The sequence below is a fragment of the Scyliorhinus canicula genome, chromosome 7 (genome assembly GCF_902713615.1).
Source record: "Scyliorhinus canicula chromosome 7, sScyCan1.1, whole genome shotgun sequence".
Classification (NCBI taxonomy): domain Eukaryota; kingdom Metazoa; phylum Chordata; class Chondrichthyes; order Carcharhiniformes; family Scyliorhinidae; genus Scyliorhinus; species Scyliorhinus canicula.
Genome location: NC_052152.1, coordinates 161,074,270 through 161,097,231, shown reverse-complemented (window position 1 = coordinate 161,097,231; position 22,962 = coordinate 161,074,270). Strand labels below are relative to the sequence as shown.

The window sequence follows — 22,962 nt, the reverse complement described above, 5'->3', positions numbered from 1 at the left end:
GACCCCAGCGTCCAGAAACAGGCCCCTCCTTCCCACAATGTAAATGTTAACCACCCCCCCCCCCCCCCCGCTGGAAAATAGAGCACCCCAACCACTCATTCAGGAGGAGGATCCCCCCCCACCAAGGGAATAATGGGTCATGTCCCACCGCCCCCGCCCAAGCATGTATAGGGGTACCCCGGCTACAACCCTCTCAACTGACCCTCCCCTGCACCCCCTGACCGTCCCTCAGCCATCCCCCTCACTTCAGCCATCTATCCCTCAGCCAGCCACCCCCATCCCCAGGCAAACCCCCCCCCCCCTTCAGACCCCACCCCATGGCATTGCCAATGGTGCACTGCCCCCAGCATTATGACACTGACATCCCGAGGGGGTATCAAGGGGGTTAGCCCATTGCTCCAGTGCTCCTTTGCCGCAAAGTGTTTTATGCGGTTAGAAAAGAAGTGAAAGCATTCAGCATTGTTGAAATAGCCAGCATCTGTTAATCACAAAAATGCTGATAAACATTGCAGTTAGCTGCTGCCTCACGGCACCGAGGTCCCAGGTTCGATCCCGGCTCTGGGTCACTGTCCGTGTGGAGTTTGCACATTCTCCCTGTGTTTGCGCGAGTTTCGCCCCCACAACCCAAATATGTGCGGAGTCGGTGGATTGAACACGCTAAATTGCCCCTCAATTGGAAAAAAGTGAATTGAGTACACTAAATTTATTTTTAAAAACATTGCAGTTAAGATCAATGGGGGCTTCTTCAGATGCATTCAAGTGTGAAAGGAAAGGTAAATAAACACATCTCCCATTTAGCTGTGTTTAACCATTAAGTTGTCAATCAAAGGCTAATTAAAGGGACTGCACTGTGAAATTGCATGACTGCCGAGCATTTCAAACGATCTCAGGAGATTTAAAGGCTTTTCAAGTGCAATGAGCTTTCTAGTAAGGCTCAGACACCAAAAAAGAAACGATTTTAAAATAATTGAGTTGAGGGAGCAGATGTGAGGAAAAGGGAAAGTCTTCCTGGCTTGATTCTTCACTGAACTTTCTAATCTGCTCTGCAACTATTCAGAACAGGATAGTTCAGAGTGAGAGGGCCACTTCACAGTTTAAACAGATCAGACAAGGATGTTGAATTTGCCAAGAGTGGTCTTCAGGTTGCCCTGGACTGCAAGGGACAGTGCAGGCACAGGACCTCCATCTCCAGGGAAGGTCATGGGGTAAACCCCTTACCCACAGCCCAAACCCACCCAAACCCCAGGACCCTTAGATGACCCCCCCCCCCCCACAGCCTGGCAGTGGCAGAAGGACACAGGAGCAATGGGCTAACCTCCTTGGCCACTCTCCTCGGGTTGAAGTATGCGAGGACAGCGCTTGTCCATACTTGCACCAAAGCCAGCCGGGGTTGAGTTCCCGCTGGAAGGGATGGAGCAGAACGGGAGGCACGGAGATTCCAGTTTCCAACCTGTTAGTCACATTCTAATAAATGCATATCAGCTATTTGTATGTGCTTGCCAGCGCAGGGCAAGAAGCTTGCTGTGGGCAGCTGGGCAGGATCAGAGGCTGGAAATGGGTCTCCCCGATCTCCACCCAATCAGGATTCCCGGTCTTAGCGGATGGGAACAGAGAATCCCCCCATCGAGCTTTACAGCACTGAAAAAGGCCCTTTGGCCCATCGTTTCTGCGCCGCCAGCAAGCACCCATCTATTCTAATCCCATTTTCCAGCACTTGTTCCATAGTGTTGTACACTATGGCGTTTCAAGTGCTCATCTAAATGCTTCTTAAATGTTGTGAGGGTTCTTATGTTATTATATCATTCTTATTATTTTACCGACATCTAACTTGAAAATCTAGTTACTAACTTAATCAAGGTAGCATGGATTCCATTTGACCTTATACCAATTTCTCATCAGGTCATGGAAAGTGCTGTGGGACCTGTGCCATCCCGGAGGAACCCCCAGTGAGAGATCCCCCTGTCCCTCCCACCAGGACGGCTGCTGCCACGCTTAGTGTCCACTGGTTGGAACCATGAGTCAACCACGCCATTGGGAACTCAGCCAGTTGCCGGCGAAGAATCACCGCGAGGGCCTCTTTCAATGGCCCCCGACTGGCGCCGCATCGAACGCACACGCACGACTGGCGGCAATTCTCCAGTCCACGGAGAATCGCAAGAAGGCATCGGACCCGGACGCAGGTCTGACACCCCATTCTCCACCCCCACGCCAAGAGCGATTTCGGCATGGAGGCTCGGAGAATCCCGCCCGTTATTTACAATGCTCCATAAATGGCTGCTCTCTCATGCTTGCAGCTTCTTGCTTTTAGTTTCTGCTTCGGTTTCTTAATGGACCACCCAAATTTGACTAATAGCTCACAGAACAGAAAAGAGTCTAACAGACAAACATTGTCAAACATTGCATAAATCCTGTGACGTATTCTCTTCTACTTCCATCATTACAACTTTGTGTTGAATGTTCCAAAGGGTGGGGGTGGAGCCCTTTTCATTTCTATTAGCTGCCAAAACAAGGCATTGCATAAGCCCGGAAATTATAATCTTTTTGTTAATGCTGAGCACCAACCACATTCAGCACGGAAGCTACCTACGACTCGTGTACGGCAATGGAATCAGAGGCCTAAATACTGGTCCTAATCTGGTGAGGCATCATGTCAGAAGCCAACTCGTGATTCTATTATTGAATGATCCTGAGTTAGGACAATCAGACAGAATCTTTACAGAGGTCACAAGCCCAACTGCACATGTGACCCAAATCTGCCAAACCAGAAATTCTAGGTTAATGAGTGGTGGCATAAGGCGGAGATAATCAATGCTAAATTGTAATGGTGACAATTTCAGAGTTGCAACCTTATGTAAATAAATGTTGAAGTTGGACCTTCATAACTGTGGCCAGCTTCTCAGACTTGGAAAATGGATGCTGGAAACTGGGTGAAATTCTAATTGGCTGAGGAGGGAATAGAATTTTCAGTAAGCAAAGGTGCAAGCCGTATGATGTGAAGTAGCAAAGTACGATTTCTGGGCGTCATTCAGCGGTCAAAAGTTTAAGGGCACTATTCATCAGCCATGCTGTACCAGAAAAGCAGCTCGCCGTAGCCCAGCGTCCCTCTCCTGGGATCTACCCGGCTCGCCACACCTCATGAGACGTTGAGATGTGGATACCACCCACAATAGGCGGGATCACATTTTGGCAAATCTGCATATTAGATTGAGACAATAGTACTTTAAAGCTAGCCGGGGGGAGGGGGAGGGGGGGGGGGATTGTTTCGGGGGCCTCGGAGATCGGGACGCCATCTAAAAAAAGGCGTCTGGATCTCTCGCTACAATGGGGAGTTCCGGCGAGCGGAGCTCCCCACTGTACGAAACGGGGCTATGTACAGCCTCAGTCACGTGTTCCTCATTCAGCCCCTCATTCAATGCAAGTCTCGTTGAATAGCCATGTTTTTCTGGGCACTGCGAGCTGGGAAGCACGCAGCTAAACTCGCTCGCTAGGGGACTGATTTAGGCGCTACAGTGCCAAGAATCACCCCGCTATTCAAGGGCATTTTGCCGTTTTTCTTCACCTCAGGGACTTTCTCCCTGCTGAAACTACACATGGAGAGAAAAGGCCGTCGCAGATCTGGGCACCATTTTGAATGGCAGGCCCAATCTCCCCCTCCCTAACTTCAGGCCCCCCCCCCACATTTTAAGCCCCTCGCCGATCACACCCCAACCTAGCCGATACCCCTGTGAACCGCCCCCCTCACCCTGCTCCTATTGGCAAGGCCCCCGGGCCGATCTCTGGCAGTGGCAATCTGGCACGCGGACACCATTGCACTGCCAGCCTGGCATTCAGGCATTGTTCCTGGCACCCTGGCAGGGTCACCCGAGTGCCCAGGTCCAATTTGGGGCTCTCCCGGGATTGCAATACAATTACTTAATCGCGCCCTATGTCTCCAAGATCCATTGACCATACCTAAATGAAGAAACAGTTTAATGAAATTCAGATCATGGGGTCCCAACCTGCCACCTGAAGAGTTGATAAGAAACATAACCGAATTGATGTCAGCCGCCCAACAGCCATTTAACCCTCCGGGAAGTTTTAATTGACTGGAGAGGGAAGTCCTCAGGAGGAATTCCCCCCTCAGAGAGTTGTCAGGAAATGTGATTGATCGACAGCCCTGTAGTCCCAGCAACTTGACGAGGAATGGTAGCCATTGCTGGAACTGAAACTGATTTCATGAGTCAGTGCCAAAGGCAGGATGGAAGTAAGTGAAGGGGTGAAGTAGTGGAAGTGGAGGCTCCTGAGATGGTGTTGGTGTTGTGGGGCACGGGGTAGAGGAGTGGGGAGGTAGGGGTGGGAACAATGCTGAAGAATGGGTTGGGGGCCCTGTTGGACAGACCAGGGTGAACAGAGTCTGCAGGGAGCAGTGGCATAATTTGTGGCGGGATCCTAAACTGGAAAACAAGATCAATGATAGAACCCCCCCCCCCCCCCCACCCCTTCCCACATGAGATCGGAGCAAGGTGAACAGCTGGGATCCCCCCGCTCCCCCCCCCCCCCCCCCCCCCCCAATCTCAGATACCCTCCCACGAGCATCAAAATTGAGGATGGGCAAGAATTGGCCATTAATTAGTCACTTAAGATCCTCAATTGGAGTGAGGGCAGGGATTCACCACTCCCCATAAAAGTTAGTGGTGGGTGGGAGTGTTACCCATGGAATTATTCTCCCACCTTGCATGTAAACCCTCTGGCAGGGGCCTGGAAATTCTCTCCCAGGAGTGAATGCGACATACATATGCAAATATTTGTTGCAATCAATATTGTGGTTGAGATGCAATAGTGCTAGAGAGGGACCTATAATGTGGTGTAATTCTCAGAATCACACAATTATTATCCAAACACATATTGAGCAGAGTTCTCCGACTCCCCGCCAGGTCGGAGAATTGGCGCGGCGCCGCACAAATCGTGCCACGCTGCCCCGACACCGGGGAGCAATTCTCCGCAATGCGGAGAATCGGCACTATTGGCGTGGCGCCAGTCGGGGTATGCGGCGACTCCTCCGGCCCGGGCTGGCATGGGCCGGCGCACCGATTCTCTGGGTCAGATCGACAAAAAGCCGAGTCCCGCCGGCACCGTTCGCCATCCTCTGAGCCGGCGGGACCTCGGCGTTGAAGGGTCCAGGTGTGGCCTTTGCGGAGGGAGGGGGTCCGACCCCGGGGGGGGGGGGGGCTCCATGGTGGCCTGGCCTGCAATCGGAGCCCACCCATCGGCGGGCCGGCTTTTCTGCCCCCCAGCCTCCTTTCCTCCGCGCTGGCTCCTGTAGCCCTGCGCCATTTGGCGTTGGGGCTGCCACGGCGAAGAAAGCCACTGCACATGCGCCAGTTGGCGCCGGCTCAACTGCGCATGCGTGGACCCCGTGGCACCGGGTTCAAGCCGGGATCGGCAGCTACGGTGGCGGAGGCTGCTCCAGCGCTGTCGTAGGCCACTGTGGGCCGCAGAATGGGGTCCCAGAACGGGCGCCGACGCCGCAGTAAAACACTCCCGTTTTTACTCCGGCGTCGGCTCTTAGTCGCCCGTTGGGAGAATCCCGCCCATTATTCCCTCAGGGGCTGTATGTCTGTCTCCATTCGTTCCATTTCCAGTGCCCCAATATACAGTGCACTTGCAAAAAAGAAACTATATATTTCACAGTGCAAAAGTAGTTTGAGGAAGACTGTTTCAGGCTGTTATAGGCCTGAAATTATCGCTGATGGGTCCATGTGACAAGAATAAGCAGCCTTTGAACACCTTCAGGCAGCCTGGCCAGCTCAACTTTGTGGAATATTTTACTGCCACCACCTCTGCTGCACCACCTGCACGAATGTATGATGTGGAGATGCCAGCGTTGGACTGGGGTGAGCACAATAACAAGTCTTACAACACCAGGTTAAAGTCCAACATTGTTTCAAACACTCGCTTTCGGAGCACTGCTCCTTCCTCAGGTGAAATGTGCCTGGTGGAGAGGCTTCCATCTGCTCGAAAATGCTAGCAGAGGACTAAAACCGGAAGTCCTGCCACTGAACTTGGTGGCAGGCTCGGAAGATATGAAAATGTATATATCTTACACTGGCTTCTTTATAATTTAAAAACTATATGTAATGGACAAAGGCTTAACATTGACTGAAGCCATTATCTGACACAGCTCACACTAAATGAATGTCGACCCTTCAGAAAACCACAGAAAACCTGTTAACACGAAAGAGGCACTGATGCCCCTATGATAACAGAAATAAAATTCCAAGGAAATGAACAAGGGCCCCTCTGCATGTCTGAGGCAAAGCCTTGGCCAATGGAAATGTTCCTTCTGCGAAGATAAAGGACCCTAAAGCCAACCAGAGAAACACCCATTAATCCCCACTCTTTGCTTTCTATTAATTAACCAATCCTCTATCCATGCTACTACTTTACCCTTAATGCTATGCATCTTGATCTTATGCAGCAGCCTTTTGTGTGGCACCTTGTCAAAAGCTTTCTGGAAATCCAGATATACCACATCCATTGGCTCCCCGTTATCCACTGCAATGGTAATGTCCTCAAAAAATTCCACTAAATTAGTTAGGCACGACCTGCCCTTTATGAACCCATGCTGCGTCTGCCCAATGGGACAATTTCTATCCAGATGCCTCGCTATTTCTTCCTTGATGATAGATTCCAGCATCTTCCCTACTACCGACGTTAAGCTCACTGGCCTATAATTTCCCACTCTCTGCCTACCTCCTTTTTTAAACAGTGGTGTCACGTTTGCTAATTTCCAATCCACTGGGACCACCCCAGAGTCTAGTGAATTTTGGTAAATCATCACTAGTGCATCTGCAATTTCTCTAGCCATCCCTTTTAGCACTCTGGGATGCATTCCATCAGGGCCAGGAGACTTGTCTACCTTTAGCCCCATTAGCTTGCCCATCACTACCTCCTTAGTGATAACAATCCTCTCAAGGTCATCACCTGTCATAACCTCATTTCTATCAGTCACTGGCATGTTATTTGTGTTTTCCACTGTGAAGACCGACCCAAGAAACCTGTTCAGTTCCTCAGCTATTTCCTCATCTCCCATTATTAAAACTCCCTTCTCATCCTCTAAAGGACCAATATTTACCTTAGCCACTCTTTTTTGCTTTATATATTTGTAAAAACTTTTGCTGTCTGCTTTTATATTCTGAGCAAGTTTACTCTCATACTCTATCTTACTCTTCTTTATAGCTTTTTTAGTAGCTTTCTGTTGCCCCTTAAATATTTCCCAGTCCTCTAGTCTCCCACCAATCTTTGCCACTTTGTATGCTCTTTCCTTCAATTTGATACTCTCCCTTATTTCCTTAGATATCCACGGTCGATTTTCCCTCTTTCTACCGTACTTCCTTTTTGTGGGTATAAACCTTTGCTGAGCACTGTGAAAAATCGCTTGGAAGGTTCTCCACTGTTCCTCAACTGTTCCACCATAAAGTCTTTGCTCCCAGTCTACCTTAGCTAGTTCTTCTCTCATCCCATTGTAATCTCCTTTGTTTAAACACAAAACACTAGTATTTGATTTTACCTTCTCACCCTCCATCTGTATTTTAAATTCCACCATATTGTGATCGCTCCTTCCGAGAGGATCCCTAACTATGGGATCATGAATCAATCCTGTCTCATTACACAGGACAAGATCTAGGACCGCTTGTTCCCTCGTAGGTTCCATTACATACTGTTCTAGGAAACTATCGCGGATACATTCTATAAACTCCTCCTCGAGGTTTCCTTGACCGACCTGGTTAAACCAATCGACATGTAGATTTAAATCCCCCATGATAACTGCTGTACCATTTCTACATGCATCAGTTATCTCTTTGTTTATTGCCTGCCCCACCATAACGTTACTATTTGGTGGCCGATAAGACTACTCCTATCAGTGACTTTTTTGCCTTACTATTCCTGATTTCCACCCAAATGGATTCAACCTTATCCTCCATAGCACCGATATCATCCCTAACTATTGCCCGAATGTCATCCTTAAATAACAGAGCTACACCACCTCCCTTACCATCCACTCTGTCCTTCCGAATAGTTTGATACCCTTGGATATTTAACTCCCAGTCGTGACCATCCTTTAACCATGTTTCAGTAATGGCCACTAAATCATAGTCATTCACGATGATTTGTGCTATCAACTCATTTACTTTATTCCGAATACTACGAGCATTCAGGTAAAGTACACTTATGTTGGTTTTTTCACCTCTGTTTTGAATCTTAACATCTCCAGTTTTACTCCTTTTAGTATTACTGGGCCTATTCACTGAGCTCCCCTCAGTCACTGTACCTTGTACTGTCACCCTTTTTGATTTTTGACTATGTCTTCTCTGTCTTGCACTTTCCCCCTTACTTCCTTTTGCTTCTGTCCCTGGGGGCATGGGTTACCATGAGGGCATGGGGAACAGAGGTGGGTAGAGGGGCATCAGATGGCATATGGACTAATTAAGGACATAAGAGATGAGTGGGGACATGGATTGCCATGGGGCTATCAGGGGCCATGGGGATGGGTGGAGGATCATAGGGCGGAGTAGAGGCAAAATATAGGGCTCTGGGGATGAATGGGGCCTGGGCTGGCATATGGGTTATGAGGGTATGTGGGATGGTAGATGAATATAGTTTGGCATGAGGTGGAACAAATGGGGCATTGGGAGTGTGTGGGGGTTGAGATGGATGCATTTTGTTGTTTTGATTTTTTTATCTTTCACACAGTGACCTCTGGTCAGCCCTTCTCCACAGACGGCAGTTATAGGATTCAACATAGGTGCTTTAAATCACATAGTAAAACTGCTATCTTAAAAACATAAATTAAAATATTTTGTACCAGAAATTGTTTTGTTTTTTCACGGTCAACTTTGCGATTCGTACTTATTTGTCCAGTATACCGATCAATTGAAAACAAGCCTTTTTCAGGTTCAGCGTCCACACCTTGTCCTTGAAGTGAAAAAGTTACTGTATGGTTTTGTGACTTGTCATTGAAAACCTGCAAAAGAGTGAAAGTGTTAGTAATAATCATTTAGCATTACAAAACTTGAATATTGTCAAAGAAGAAAGGCAGCCAATCGAAGCATTTCATCGACCTACCTGATGAGTGCAAGACAAAATGCTTTGATGGTATCTCTCTTTTTTTCAGAAATAATAAAAATTGTTACTTGTGGAAATAAATAATTGTGAGTAGAATGATCTTATAATTGTTTTTATTAAATTGTAAAAATATTTGTGAATTATTAATTTCCAAACATGGTAAAAACTTTGCTCTTGACTTTACACAATGGTATTATAGTTTCAATGCAAAGACTGTTCATCTAAAATGCCTGTTAGAATAATCCATTTTAAAATATTTGAATTTATTAGTGTCCTCCGCAGGGCTGAAGTCTGTTAGATAATTTTCCGCATCCCATGGTCGGTAGGCATGCAAAGCCTATGGATATGAATGTTGGTATCCAGCACTGTCAAATATGTTATACTGACTGTTATCTACTCTGGCATCCTTCCTTTCTGTATGCAGAACATAAGAGTGTTACACTGTGGTGATCTCTACCACTGTATATATGTGTGTGCTTGCATTAGGGGATGTATGACAGTACCTGTATTACAGGTTTGCTGGTAAGCCCTTTGGTCAGACCCTTTGACAAAAGGTCATCTGGACTCGAAACGTTAACTATTTTCTCTCACTACAGATGCTGCCAGACCTGCTGAGATTTTCCAGCATTTTCTCTTTCAGATTCCAACATCCTCAGTTATTTGCTTTTATCCTTTGATTCTAAAAGTCAGTTTGTTAAATATCTTTATGAAAGTAATAAGGACTAAATGAATTTAAATAGTCAATATCAAGCTAATGTTTTTTTCAGACATTGAATGAATCAATAATTAATAGATATCAGGCTACTAAATGCCAGTCACCAATATAATTCATGAGACTATGAACCTACGCACTCGAAATACGAAATTAAAAAATTATTATTAATTTATACGAAATAAATAGATAGTGAAATTGAACCAACTAATGGCTCTTTGAAAGATTTGGATATTTTTCATTATCCTTCTAGTAACTAAAAAAAACTCCTTTTTTCTTTATCATTCATATTGATACTTGCCTTGACTGCATCTTTAGGAAAAGGTCCTGGATCTTCTTCTCTAAGTTGGAAAGTACCAGAAATCCATCTTCTCTTCTCACGGTGCAACACCACTGAATGCTTTCCTTCGACTATACACAGGTCCTAAAATTAAGAATTTCAGTAGTCACCATTTAAATATCTAAAATTAACATAGCTTACAATGTCAAACTGCTGAATAGATTCTGTGAGTTCTATTCTGAAGATATGAGCTGGAGTTCTCTAGCCGCTGGGATTCCCTTTTCCCTCCAGCTGCGCACCCAGGTTCTCCGGTTTCCCAGCGATGTGGTGCAGCTTCAATGGGAAATCCTACTGCCAAGTGGGAAGAGAGAATCCCAACGCCAGCGAATGGCATGTTCCCAAGAAACAAGCAGCTGGAGGACTGGAGAATCTTGCCCAATCACCTCAAATCAGTCAGAGAAAATAGAAGGAGGAGGAGTCCATTTGGCCCTTCGAGCCAGCTCCACCATTCATCATGATCGTGGCTGATCATCAAGTACAATACCCTAATCCTGCCTTCCCACCATATCCCTTGATTCCTTTAGCCCCAAGAGCTATATCTAATTCCTTCTTGAAATTACACAACATTTTGGCCTCAACTACTCTGTGGTAGAGAATTCCATAGATTCACCACTCTCTGCATGAAGAAATTTCTCCTCATTCAGTCATAAAAGGTTTACCCCTTATCCTCAAACTATGCCCCCTAGGTCTGGACTCCCCACCATCGGCTACATTCTTTCTGAGTCTACCATGTCTAATCCTGTTAGAATTTTATAGGTTTCCATGAGGTCTCCTCTCACTCTTCTCAACTCCAATTAATATAATCCTAACCAATTTAGACTTTCATCATATGACAATCCTGCCATCCCAGGAAAAGCCTTGTAAATCTTTGCTGCACTCCCTCCATCACAAGAACATCCTTCCTCGGATAAGGAAACCAAAACTGCACACAGTACTCCAGGTGTGGCCTCATCAATGCCCTATAGAATTGCAGTAAAACATCCCTATTCCGATACTCAATTCCTCGTGCTATGAAGGCCAGCATACCATTTTCCTTCTTTACTGCCTTCTGTACCTACGTGCTTACTTTCAGCAACTAATATACCAAGGTCTCGCTGAGTATTCACCTCTATCAATTTACACTCAGCCAAACCTGCCTCCCTATTTTTGCTACCAAAACGGATAACCTCACATTTATCCACATTGTACTGCGTCTACCATGCATATGCCCACTCATTCAGCCTGTCCTAATCCTGCTGAAGTATCTCTGCATCCTCCACACATCTCACCCTCCAATCCAACTTGGTATTGTTTGCAAATTTGGAGACAATACATTTTGTTTCCTCGTTCAAATCATTAATATATAATGTGAACAGTCGGGGTCCCAGCACAGATTCCTGCCGTACCCCACTAGTCACTGCCTGCTAATCGGAAAAAGATACATTTATTCCACGTTTTTGCTTCCTGTCTGCAAACCAACTTTCCATCCATCACAAGACACTACCCGCAATCCCAGGCGCTTTAACTATACATAGTAATCTACTATCTGATACCTTGTCGAAAGCCTTTTGAAAGTCTAAACCACATCCAGCGGTTCTCTCTGGCACAACAGCGCCTATACTTCCTCAGGAAACTAAGGAAATTCGGCATGTCCACATTGTCTCTGAGTAACTTTTACAGGTGCACCAAAGAAAGCATCCTATCTGGCTGCATCACAGCCTGGTATGGCAACTGCTCGGCCCAAGACCGCAAGAAACTTCAGGGAGTCGTGAATACCGCCCAGTCCATCAGGGGTGTTAAACTAAACAAGTGTCAGTTAGAACCTTTAAAAAAATCGAAGTGTGACTGGGAAGCAGGTAGGTCATTGGCTGGTGATTATTTTCTATCCACTCTAGGGATAGATTTGATACGAGTGGTTAGAACTGTTGCTTAACAGCGTCAGAGTCCCAGATTCGATTCCTAGCTTGGGTCACTGTCTGTAGGGAGTCTGCACATTCTCTGTGTCTGTGTGGGTTTCATCTGGGTGCTCCAGTTTCCTCCCTCAAGTCTTGAGAGACGCGTTTGTTAGCTGAATTGGGCATTCTGAATTCCCCTTCTGTGTACCCGAACAGGCACCAGAATGTGGCGACTAGCTAGGGGATTTTCACAGTAACTTCACTGCAGTGTTAATGTGTGCCTACTTGTGACAATAAAGATAATAAAGATTACTATTATTATTTTTATAGTATGGTTTAGTATTACAAGTAAGATGTGTTAAGTGTTACTGGAATTTATATATATATTGGTACGATTTACAGGAAAATTGTAACTTGGTTAGTGAGTGCTGTTAGGGTGTGTGTGGAAAAAAAACTGGATTTTGGAAAAAAGTTAAATGTTTTTTAATAACCCTTAAATTGCTACCTTATGATTATTATTAATTAAGAAACACTCGCAGAAGCAAAGTAAGAATCTAATGATTCAATTATTTATTTTATTAAATGATAGTGTTTGTTGGATTACTGAGATTTTAATTAGTACAGAAAATGGCAATGACAAGAGCATTAATTTAACTTAAAAATCATTAAGAAAATAATTCATTAGTTACTTACTTGGACACAATGAGGATGGCAGGGTAAAAGATGTGTTGCGACTGCAGAAAGTGGGAGCTGTTGATTGCCAAACATACATCTGCTAAGTGTCTACAACTTAAGGAGCTTCAACTCAGAGCCATTAAATTGGAGGCAGAGCTGTGACATATCAATGAGGGGAATGTTACTTTGATGCTTTGTTTCAGGCGATGGTCACATCCCTTAGGTTGGGATCTTCTGATCTGGTCAGTTGTCAAAGATAGGAGGCTATGCCTGCAAGTAAGGCAGGTAAAGGGATCAAGAAGATAGAAAAGGGTGAGCCTCAGACTTTACAATTGTCCAACATGTGTGATGTTCTTGCAGCCTAAATAGATGAAAGCAAGAGCTGTAAGATGGACGAGCAAACTGACCATGGCACTGTGGTTCAAGAAGCCATTCAAGTGGGAGAAGTTAATAGATAGGTGGTGGTAGTAGGGGTTCGTATAGTCATCGGAGAGTCACAGTTCTCTGCAGCCAAGAGCGAGAGTCCAGATAGCTGTGTTCAGGACATCTGCTCTGGGCTGGAAAGGGACTTGCAGTGGGAGGGAAGGATCCAGTGGTTGTGGTCCATACAACTACCAACAATGTAAGTATAATGAATATAAAAGGTTCTGCTTAGCGAGTGTGAGCAGTTTGGGGCTAAATTAAAAGGCAAACCGCAAAGTTATTGATCTCAGGATTCTTACCGCATCTATGAACAAATTGGCAGAGAATAAATAAGATTAGAGAGTTATATTTGGATTAAAGCTCGGTGTGAGAGAAACGGTTTTGATTCATGGGGCACTGGCGGCTGTATGTGGAAAGTGGGAGTCATTGCATTGGAATGGTCTTCATCTGAACCGTGCTGGGACCAATGTTTTGATGGTCATATAATTGGGCAGCAGAGAGGATTTTAAACTAAATTGTAGGGTGAGGGATCAAGTTTAAGAGGATGTGATAAATTAAAGAGAGAAAAGAAAGCAAGAGAGCAGCATGGCAATAAGGGAAATCAGGGTCAGAGCATGGCAGGGATGGACAGATCATATAAACTTAAATATATGTCAGCAGATAAGGCAAAAGGATGCTGAAATAATAAAAAGACCGACAGCTGGATTCTCCGTCCTGAGACCAAGTGTTGACGCCGAGGCAGGGTTCGTGGACTTCCGCAACAGCAAAACCGGGGCTGTATCTGGACCGATTCAGTGGCTGTTAAGGGGCTAGTATCGACGCCATGTGGAACGTAATCGACTCCAATGAGAAATGGGGCCGGATTCGCCATTGACACTCAGGAGGCCGACAAGCTGCAGCCGCAAATACGCACTTCACTCCCCACACACACTCATCCCAGCCAACAAGATGCCACTGGTTGCGCTGGAAGGCACCCATACGGCTGTTGAGTCGGCTGGGGTCAGAGGGCACCTAGGGGGGGTGAACTGGGGGGACACCCATACAACCTGTGGCCATAAGGTCACAGTGGGCATTCAGCGGTGTGCACAGCTGCCTTGCAGTTATGGGCCTGTCCACCCTGACCTCACAACCCACCACCTGGCCACCCCCTGCTACTCCCCCCCCCCCCCCCCAGCCCTGGCAGCAGCCCCCAGACAGCGGCACAACTGTCAGTAAACTATGGCGATGTTGGACACTTTCCGTAACCCCTCTCTCCCTCAGCATCCACAGCGCCTGTTTCACAATTTTTAAAAGCACAAGTGAAACTCGTTGTCGGGAATTCAGCCCAACGGCGGCGGATAATTGCGGAGGCCCCAGAGAATACAGGGTCACGCCTGCTAATAATATGCCAACGGCATTAACTGTATGTGGGTTCTGGAACACATTTACACCGCTGGCGAGAGGACGGAAGCGATTCTCCGCCAATTCCGTTTCCCGATTCCAGCGTCGGCTGACAGAGAATCCCGCGCAGGGTTTTAAAACTGGACAATGACCTTTTAAAATGCCTGAAGCTAAGACTGGCTGTGGCCCTGGAACAATAAGAGCTCTTTGGCAGTATCACAGAACATTGCACCTTGATATCTTTGAAGAGTTACTCATGATCCATGTGGGTTGCAGAGACTAACTTTAAAGAGAATGATATAAAGTCCATCTGCATTTCATAAACCAGGTCTGACCAATCAGAGCTAATTCATCACTAGAACAAAGGACCCTGCAACCTCCCATTGAGACTTTATGGTTGGAACATTAACAATTCCAGGACCCCAGACAAAGGGATATACACCAATTGTCAAAACCAAAGTGAGAGGCACAAAAAGTGGATGACAAGAGAGGTTAAAGATTATATTAGATTAAAGGAAGTGGTTTAGAAAATTGCCAAAAATGGTAGCAAACCAGAGGATTGGAAGAATTTTAGAATTCAACAAAGGAGATCTGTGAAATTTTCCATAGTCCCTGAGGAATATAGGCTGCTCTCCCCATTTTGAGAGAGAGCTGATTTGTAGAGAATCCCGTCCCACATACCTGTTAACCTGACATCAGTGGTAGAGAAAATGCTAGAATCTATGGTAAAGGATGTGATGGGAACACTTAGAACATAATGGCAGGATTGGGCAGAGTCAGTATGGATTTATGAAAGGGAAATCATGTTTAACAAACCTTTTGGAGCACTTTGAGTAATCAGCAGAATACATGAAGAGGAACCAGTAGATGTGGTGTATTTGGATTTTTGGAAGGCTTTCGATAACAGTTTACATAAGACGTTAGTAAGCAAAACTAAAGTACACGGAATGGGAGGTAACATACTGGCATGGATTAACAGAATGAAAAGAGAGAGTAGGAATAAATGAGTCATTCTCGGGCTGTGACTATGGAGGACCATAAGTGTTTGGGTTCCAGATTTTCACAATCTGTATCAATGATTTGGATGTACGGCTGGATTCTCCGTTTGAGAGATTATGCTGGATTCTCCATTCTGGGACGTAGAATCGGTCGCCGGGGAAAATTGGGATCAGCGCTGGGCGCCGATCCGAACACCATACTTCAACCCCCCCCCCCCCCCCCCCCCCCACTGGCAGCATCACTGATTTCCACGCCGTACGCCAGCAGGAGTGTGTAAATAGATTTAGTGGGCCCGGTGCTCTATGCTCCGCCCTCCTGTGATTCGCCGGTCCACGCTGCCGGGAATCAGGGGCTGGATTCTCCGTTTCAGGGATTATGTCCCCACGCCATCGTAAAAACTGTGGCCTTTCACGACAGAAAAACTGGTGTCAAAAGGCTCCATATTCATAGCCCTGCAGGGGGCTACCAGGGACCTGAGGCGAAATTCTCCGACCCCACGCAGGGTTGGAGAATCGGCCGGCAGCGGCGTTAATCCCGCTCCCGCCGGGTTTTTTATTCTCTGACCGGCCAAAAACCGGCGTTGTGCAAATCCCGCCGGCGCCAACTGTTTTCTTTCACTAAATCTCCGGCCCGGATGGGCCGAAGTCCCGCCGACGTGGCCACGGGTCACGTCGGCGAATAACAGAGTAGCTTTAAAACGGCGTCAACCTGCGGCGCCAACTGTTTTCAGAGGCTGCCGGCGGGATTTCATTATATTTTTCTTTCACTAATTCTCCGGCCCGGATGGGCCGAAGTCCCGCCGACGTGGCCACGGGTCACGTCGGCGAATAACAGAGTAGCTTTAAAACGGCGTCAACCTGCGGCGTTGGGGGGGGGGGGGTGTGGCGGTGGGGGGGGGGGGGGTTGCGGCGCTGGGGGGGTTGCGGCGTTGGGGGGGTTGCGGCATTGGGGGGGGGTTGCGGCGTTGTGGGGGGGTTGCGGCGTTGGGGGGGGGTTGCGGCATTGGGGGGGGTTTCGGCGTGGGGGGGGTTGCGGCGTTGGGGGGGGTTGCGGCGTTGGGGGGGGGTTGCGGTGTTGGGGGGGGTTGCGGCGTTGGAGGTGGGGGTTGCGGCATTGGAGGGGGGGTTGCGGTGTTGAGAGGGGGGTAGGGGTGGTGGGGAGGGGGGTAGAGGTGGTGGGGAGGGGGGTAGGGGTGGTGGGGAGGGGGGTGGGGGTGGTGGGGGGGTAGGAGCGTTGGAGGGGGTGGGGTGGTGGGGGGGGTTTGGGGGCATGATGGGGGGGCGTGCAGAGGGGGGGGGGCGACGGATGCCCGAGGCCAACGCACCGTCGCCCCCCCTCTGCACGCCGCTGCCCCCTACCCCAACCACCCCCCCTCACCACCCCTACCCCCCTCCCCACCACCCCTACCCCCCCTCCAACGCCGCCCCATCTCTCGCAACGCCGCAACCCCCCACCCTCAACGCCGCAACCCCCCACCCTCTCAACGCCGCAACCCCCCCCCTCGCAACGCCGCAACGCCGCAACCCCCCCCTCAAAACCCCCCTCATCGCCGCAACCCGCCACCCTCAACACCGCAACCCCCCCTCAACCCCCCCCCTCATCGCCGCAACCCCCCACCCTCAATGCCGCGTCTCTCTCTTCTCCTCTCCCCCCCCCCAAACGCCGGGTCTCTCTTCCTCCTTCCCCCCAATGCCGGGTCTCTCTTCCTCCTCCCCCCCACGCCGGGTCTCTCTTCCTCCCCCACCCCCCCCCCCCCCCCCACACACGCCGGGTCTCCCTTCCTCCTCCTCCCCTCCCCCCCATGCTGGGTCTCTCTTCCTCCTCCTCCCCCCCCCCCAACGCCGGGTCTCTCTTCCTCCTCCCCCCCCTCCCACGCCGGGTCTCTCTTCCTCCTCCCCCCCCCCCCCCCCTCCCAACGCCGGGTCTCTCTCTCCCCACCACACAAACGCCGGGACTCGCCACTTCCGCAGCGGGTGAAACTGACGCGTATCGCGTCAGTCCGCTGCTGGCCCTTTCGGAAACGGAGATTACCGGCTTAAAAGAAGGCCCTGACGCCGGAGTCATCCGCACCGCTTTTTACCGCCAGAAATGGGCGTCGCGTCGGTCCGCGGAGAATTTCGCCCCTGTCGTGATTTATCAACGTTCAGTCCCATTAGCACTTCCGTCAGAGGCCGCACATAGTCATGGCGGCGGTCTCCAGCGGCTGCGCCATGCTCCATGGCAGACTCAGACCATGGAGCTGGACCTCCTAAATAGTGCCCCCAATCAGCCGTGCGCCCGACCCGGATCGCCTGTTCAAAAATATCCCGGTCCCGTATGAGGCCCCCTTGCCCTCTCATCAGCCCGCCCCCCGACCAGGGAGGCCACGGACTGAGCCCACAGCCGCCACGCGAGTATCCCGAATGGCAGGACCATGTTAGATCCATGCCCCTGGGACTTCGGCGGTCGGGAGTGGAGAATAGTGCAGCGGGCCTCTGGCAATGGCCACTGGAAGGGGATACGCAGCGCGGCGTACTCCCCGAGTACACTGCTTTTCGGAGGCCGAAGAATCAAGGAACTGGCGCCGGTCCCAATTCCTTGTGCGAAACTGGATTCTCCAGTTTCTTCCATGTGATTTCTGCATCGGGGTGCGGAGAATCCAGCCCCAGATGTCCGGGATTCATTTGTGGTCTCGACAATCATAACCCTGGCATGATGGACCGTGAGTTGGTCAAGGGGGCAATGGTTGCCTACTTGACCCACTGCAACATCCACCACGCCAGGGCCATGATAGTTGAGGCTATCCTATTCCATCCGAAGCCCACTCCCACCCACAGCACACCACACAGCAGCCCCAACCCCGGATTGCCTGAGTGCCCCCCACCCCCAGGTATGAGGATAACCCAACACACCTCACCCTCCAGGGACCGTAGTGATAGGGAGACCCCCACAGGTATCTGTACCTTTCCCACCCTCCTCCAATATTAATGATACTACAAGAGAAATAAGTTTTGGGAAAATCTTGATTCATTATTGTTCACTTGTGAGATTGCGAGAGAGGCACAACTTTACCGTGAATTCCCATTTCTCGTGATATATTTGTGTGAGTTGGCATGTCCATAATCCCAAACTTATCTTTGTTGAGACTCTTCAACTCTGTCACATCTCAAACCAATCAGACTATATGCTGCAAGGTCCAATCACTTCCAACTAAAAGTGAAAACTAGGATTTGTTTAATAACAAAGACCACCATCTGAAACAGACAGGCACATTGGACACCTATCACAAAAGCACCTTTTCAAAATGGACACATTGTCAACATCAATTGGGCAGGAAGGATACTGACCCCATTTTGAGGCTATTAACGCCCCATTACTACTCGGTGAAGCAAGTGAAACTACCCTAAAGGGTGGAGTATCTTGTTTAACACTGGATTTTAAGTGTCGCAGTCCATCTAGACCTGGTAATGCTCATAAAACTACACTTTCAGCTGGAAATGTTAGGATAGCAAATGGAGGAATTTAACTAACAATATTTAAATTCCATTGAGGATTTTGACACAACAAACATAACTGCCCCACACACAGGTGTAATTAAAATATAAATCATTGCCGATCCATGAACACTAGAAATGTATTTTTTGACAGTACACTTGGTGGAATCTGGAAGAATATAGTTATGATTTTATGTTACGTTGATCAGAATTGGTTTAGACTGTGTGCTGATCACAAAACACACTGAAAACTATTGGAGAAGGTCAAAAAGAATTTTAGGGCTGAAGACATTGGCTAATTAAGGACAGGCACATATGGATTATTAAACAGAATGATATTAATTGATATCCTGTAGAATTATATATGTTATACTAGATTAGCTTGACATGGGGTAGGGCGAGTATAAAGAAGGATATTTGAATGTCATACTAGATATATAATACGTTTATATGTAACAAAGGCTGGAAAGGATGACATATTGAAAGTGCACACAAAACAGGAGTTAGCAAACCAATAAACGGAGTCAGTGCCATGTAGTAAAAGGAATAAGATACAACATTCCGAAACGCAAAGTGTGGGTAAAAATAATACTTTGATCTACTCTTTTTGAGGCTAGCGTAAGCACCATATGTGAGTATAATCGATACCTTCGCCTCATATCTGCTGCACATAAGGCATTGTGTTTTATTATTTATTGGGGGGTATGTAATAAAGCTTTAAGTAGACATTTATCTCTGCCCCTCGAGCTTGTGCTGGAGGTCAGGGATATATGTCAATATCCAATAATACATTCATATAAGGACAAGAGGGATATATGAAAACATCCTTTAAAAGACACAGCAGGATTACTGTGTGAGAATTAAACAGGAAGTTATAAGAGTTCATATTTGCTCTACAACTCTCATTACATCGGTAAACAAAAGTGAGCAGAATTTATCGTCTCTCAATAATAAAATCACCTCCTGTGTAAATGGAAAAACAATTGATCACCTTCACACTTTGTATTCCTTTCAGAGAGCCATGCCTGTTGGTCGTATATTTGATGCACAACGTGCGTGACTTTCAATCGATCAGTGAACAAACCTATATGTGCTCCCCACAGACCAAGGTGACTCTCTGAAGTTTGAAAATCATCCTCAGGAAAGTATTTGTTTCCTTCATTTTAAACATTTGGAATTAAAGTAACTATGGGCATTAGAAGACAATTGTAATGCTTCAAATGAACTTTTACGGAACTGTTAACTGTTCTCAACTCGGCGAGATGTCTGTACAAAGATTGTGTAAAGACTGCAGTTTGATTTTTTTTAAATCCTTGTAACACATAGACCATACTGAGGTATGGTTGTCCTTTTGCACCTAAAGGTCACTCTTGACGACGCACAAAAGGTATCATAAAGCTGAATAAATTCTACTTAGGCAATGGATAGTTCATCAGGTCATGAATAAAATAAAATTTAGTAGGGTGGACTAACATTGCAAAAAGTATTTTGAACTTTACTGAAACAAAAGCTTGAACAGATGTACACTTGAAGCGTATTTGATCTATCAAATTTATATAACTGCATAAACCATACACTTACAAATTCAGGTTCAAATTTATTAAACCCATTTTAATAATGTGACAGTAAAGGTACATTCAATAGTTATTTACCAATAAACATTAAAAACAAATGAGTAAAATAAACTCGTACTTACTATTGTGGAAAAAAGCACCAAGGCGTATATTCTGAAGCACATGTTGCTGAAACACTGCAGCAAAAATCGCAGTCTTAAATACAAAGGTACGTTTTCAGGATTATAAACACAGTACGATGACGAGACTTGTCATTCCTGTTCCTAATGGTCGGTAATTTAGTTCCAGGTTCTTATCTTGATTAAGCAATATTAAACAGATTCCACAGACTGTGAAAAATGCTCCAGGGGGAATGGGAGCTGCTCTTGGTGGCCAGATTTAACTTGTATGTTACCAATAAACCATAAAGCTGAATATGGAGAAAGTTTTCATTCCCTTACCTGGAAGTCAATGACAAAGTCCATTTATTGATCAATAATTCTGATTTCAAAAGACATAGTTTATCTTATACAAGGATTTCTATTTGATTTCTGACATTTCGCCAGGGGGCGCGATTTTCCCGTCGCGTGGCGCCCGGCACCGATCCTGCTATTCCCGGTGAACAGCCGAGAGGCGCGAAACGGCTTTCATGCCGGGCGCCCAGCCGAGCGTGATGAACCCGATCCGTTACGCCCAAAACGATCAGCATCTGAGTCATTACACCCATTCAACTATGCGCAGCCCGTTTTAGTCCAGAGTACCCCCAGCTCCCGGTATTCACCTCGAGGCCTGAGGCCGGCGCGAATTAGTACTGGTCTCCAAGAATGGAAACCTGGCCTGGTGGCCATGCCGGGGGAGCTCGGAGGCCATTGGAGCCCCCGGGTAGTTAGGCCAAGGCAACACCCCAACACTGTCCCTGGCACCTGGGCAGGCACTGCCCCTTGTCACCCTGCAATTCCAGTTTCCACTGCCAGGGTGCCCAGGAGTCAGTCACAAACTTTAAATTGTTTTTAATTACTACAAACCGGTTGCAACACAGTTCTTTCGTAATTCTGCCTCACATGCAAATCAGATGAAAATGATATGGTGCCAGTTTGCTGTAAGTGTATCAGCCTCCACAGATGTGGCAGAACCAGTTCAGCCTTGAGGCCTCACCCTGTCTCTAGTCAATATTTACCTTGGAAACATTAAATCGAGGTTGTGCCTTTGTCCAAGGGGTTTCTCAATTTACCAATTAATTACTGAGGAATTCCTGAGGACATTTGGCCCATCTGGTTAACTTTCTGCCTTTGCCAGAGCCTTAAAACTGCATCATTCTTTGGAAGTAATTTTAACCTCACTGCCCCAGCAGAAAACAAAGAGGATTGGATTGCTGCCCATTTTACACCACTGTCCTATTGAATTTCCATTGAAGCCAATGGCAACAAAATTGGATCAATACAAAAGAGATGGCTGAACTGATCCTTTCAAGTTGCCAATAGGCTGGTTAGGCTGGTATTAACCTCTCCCACCCCAATCTCATTTTTCACACTCTCACTTTCCCCAGCTGTCTGCAGGCTTTTCTGTCTCAACTTTAGTGTCATCTAATCATCACCATTGCCTACACATTTTCTTTGTCATTTTTGTCTCTCAGTGTCACCTTGCTGATGATCTGCCAATTAAATATCTGAAAGACAGTAACCGTTTTTATTTCTTTGCTTCTGCTGAATGCATTTTCTAGTTATTCTTTTTCTTTCAGATTGCCGGCATTTGTAGTTTCTGTTTTCTTCCAGAGTTATCTTCATTTCCAATATTGTCCTTGCCCATCTTCTAATACCTCGCACCAACAACCTTTGATTAATTGGGTGTGTTAGAGGCCAGGGTTTAGAGAACCTCAAAGTGTATCATGGAGTTCACCTGACCCACAACCTTTAATAGATTGTGCTATGGAGAGCACACGGTGCACTCTACAGGTGTGGTACAGCAGAAATGGAAAAGTATTTTTTAAAAGCAAAACAATGTTTATTCAATGAACTCAAGTTGAACTCAAACTTGTGAACATCTTGGCAACCATTAATTTAAATACAACCCCCACAGAATACAACACAAAGTAATCATTTAAGCTTTCCTTTTAACATCCATATGACTTAAAAACACCTTTTGACAGAAGCACATAAGGTTTACATTCACTACTGAGAACATTTATAATTCTGAATTCATCAAATGGTCAAGAGATAGTCTTTTGATGGCAGAGAGAACAGCAGTACACCTGCTTGGTCTGGCTTCAGCTCCAACACCGAAAACAAAACTAAAACACAGCCTGCACCCTGTAAAAAGCTGATAGACAGCCCAGCTCCACCCACTCTGACATCACTGTAGCAGTCAACACCCATTTCTTAAAGGTACTCTCACTACAGATATTTATATACACACCCATTTATAAACACCC

At 47.0% G+C, this 22,962-nt stretch overlaps 1 protein-coding gene across 5 annotated transcripts in view; it reads right to left on the bottom strand.

Moving 5' to 3' along the window:
- The window catches only part of LOC119969491 (cadherin-like protein 26), a 111,887-nt gene extending 90,374 nt beyond the window's left edge, over positions 1 to 21,513 (bottom strand). The window contains exons 1-4 of one of the 5 annotated variants that reach the window (XM_038803177.1): positions 21,316 to 21,513; positions 20,678 to 20,750; positions 10,119 to 10,241; positions 8,846 to 9,004 (exon numbers count right to left, since the gene is read on the bottom strand). In XM_038803177.1, the coding sequence (XP_038659105.1) occupies positions 8,846 to 9,004; positions 10,119 to 10,241; positions 20,678 to 20,750; positions 21,316 to 21,404 (444 nt within the window). In that variant the 5' untranslated portion in view covers positions 21,405 to 21,513. Of the gene's footprint in view, positions 1 to 8,845; positions 9,005 to 10,118; positions 10,242 to 20,677 lie in introns of all 5 variants that reach the window. The other 4 variants (XM_038803174.1, XM_038803173.1, XM_038803175.1 and 1 more) reach the window with 4 other exon arrangements.
- Between the last annotated feature and the right edge of the window lie 1,449 nt (positions 21,514 to 22,962).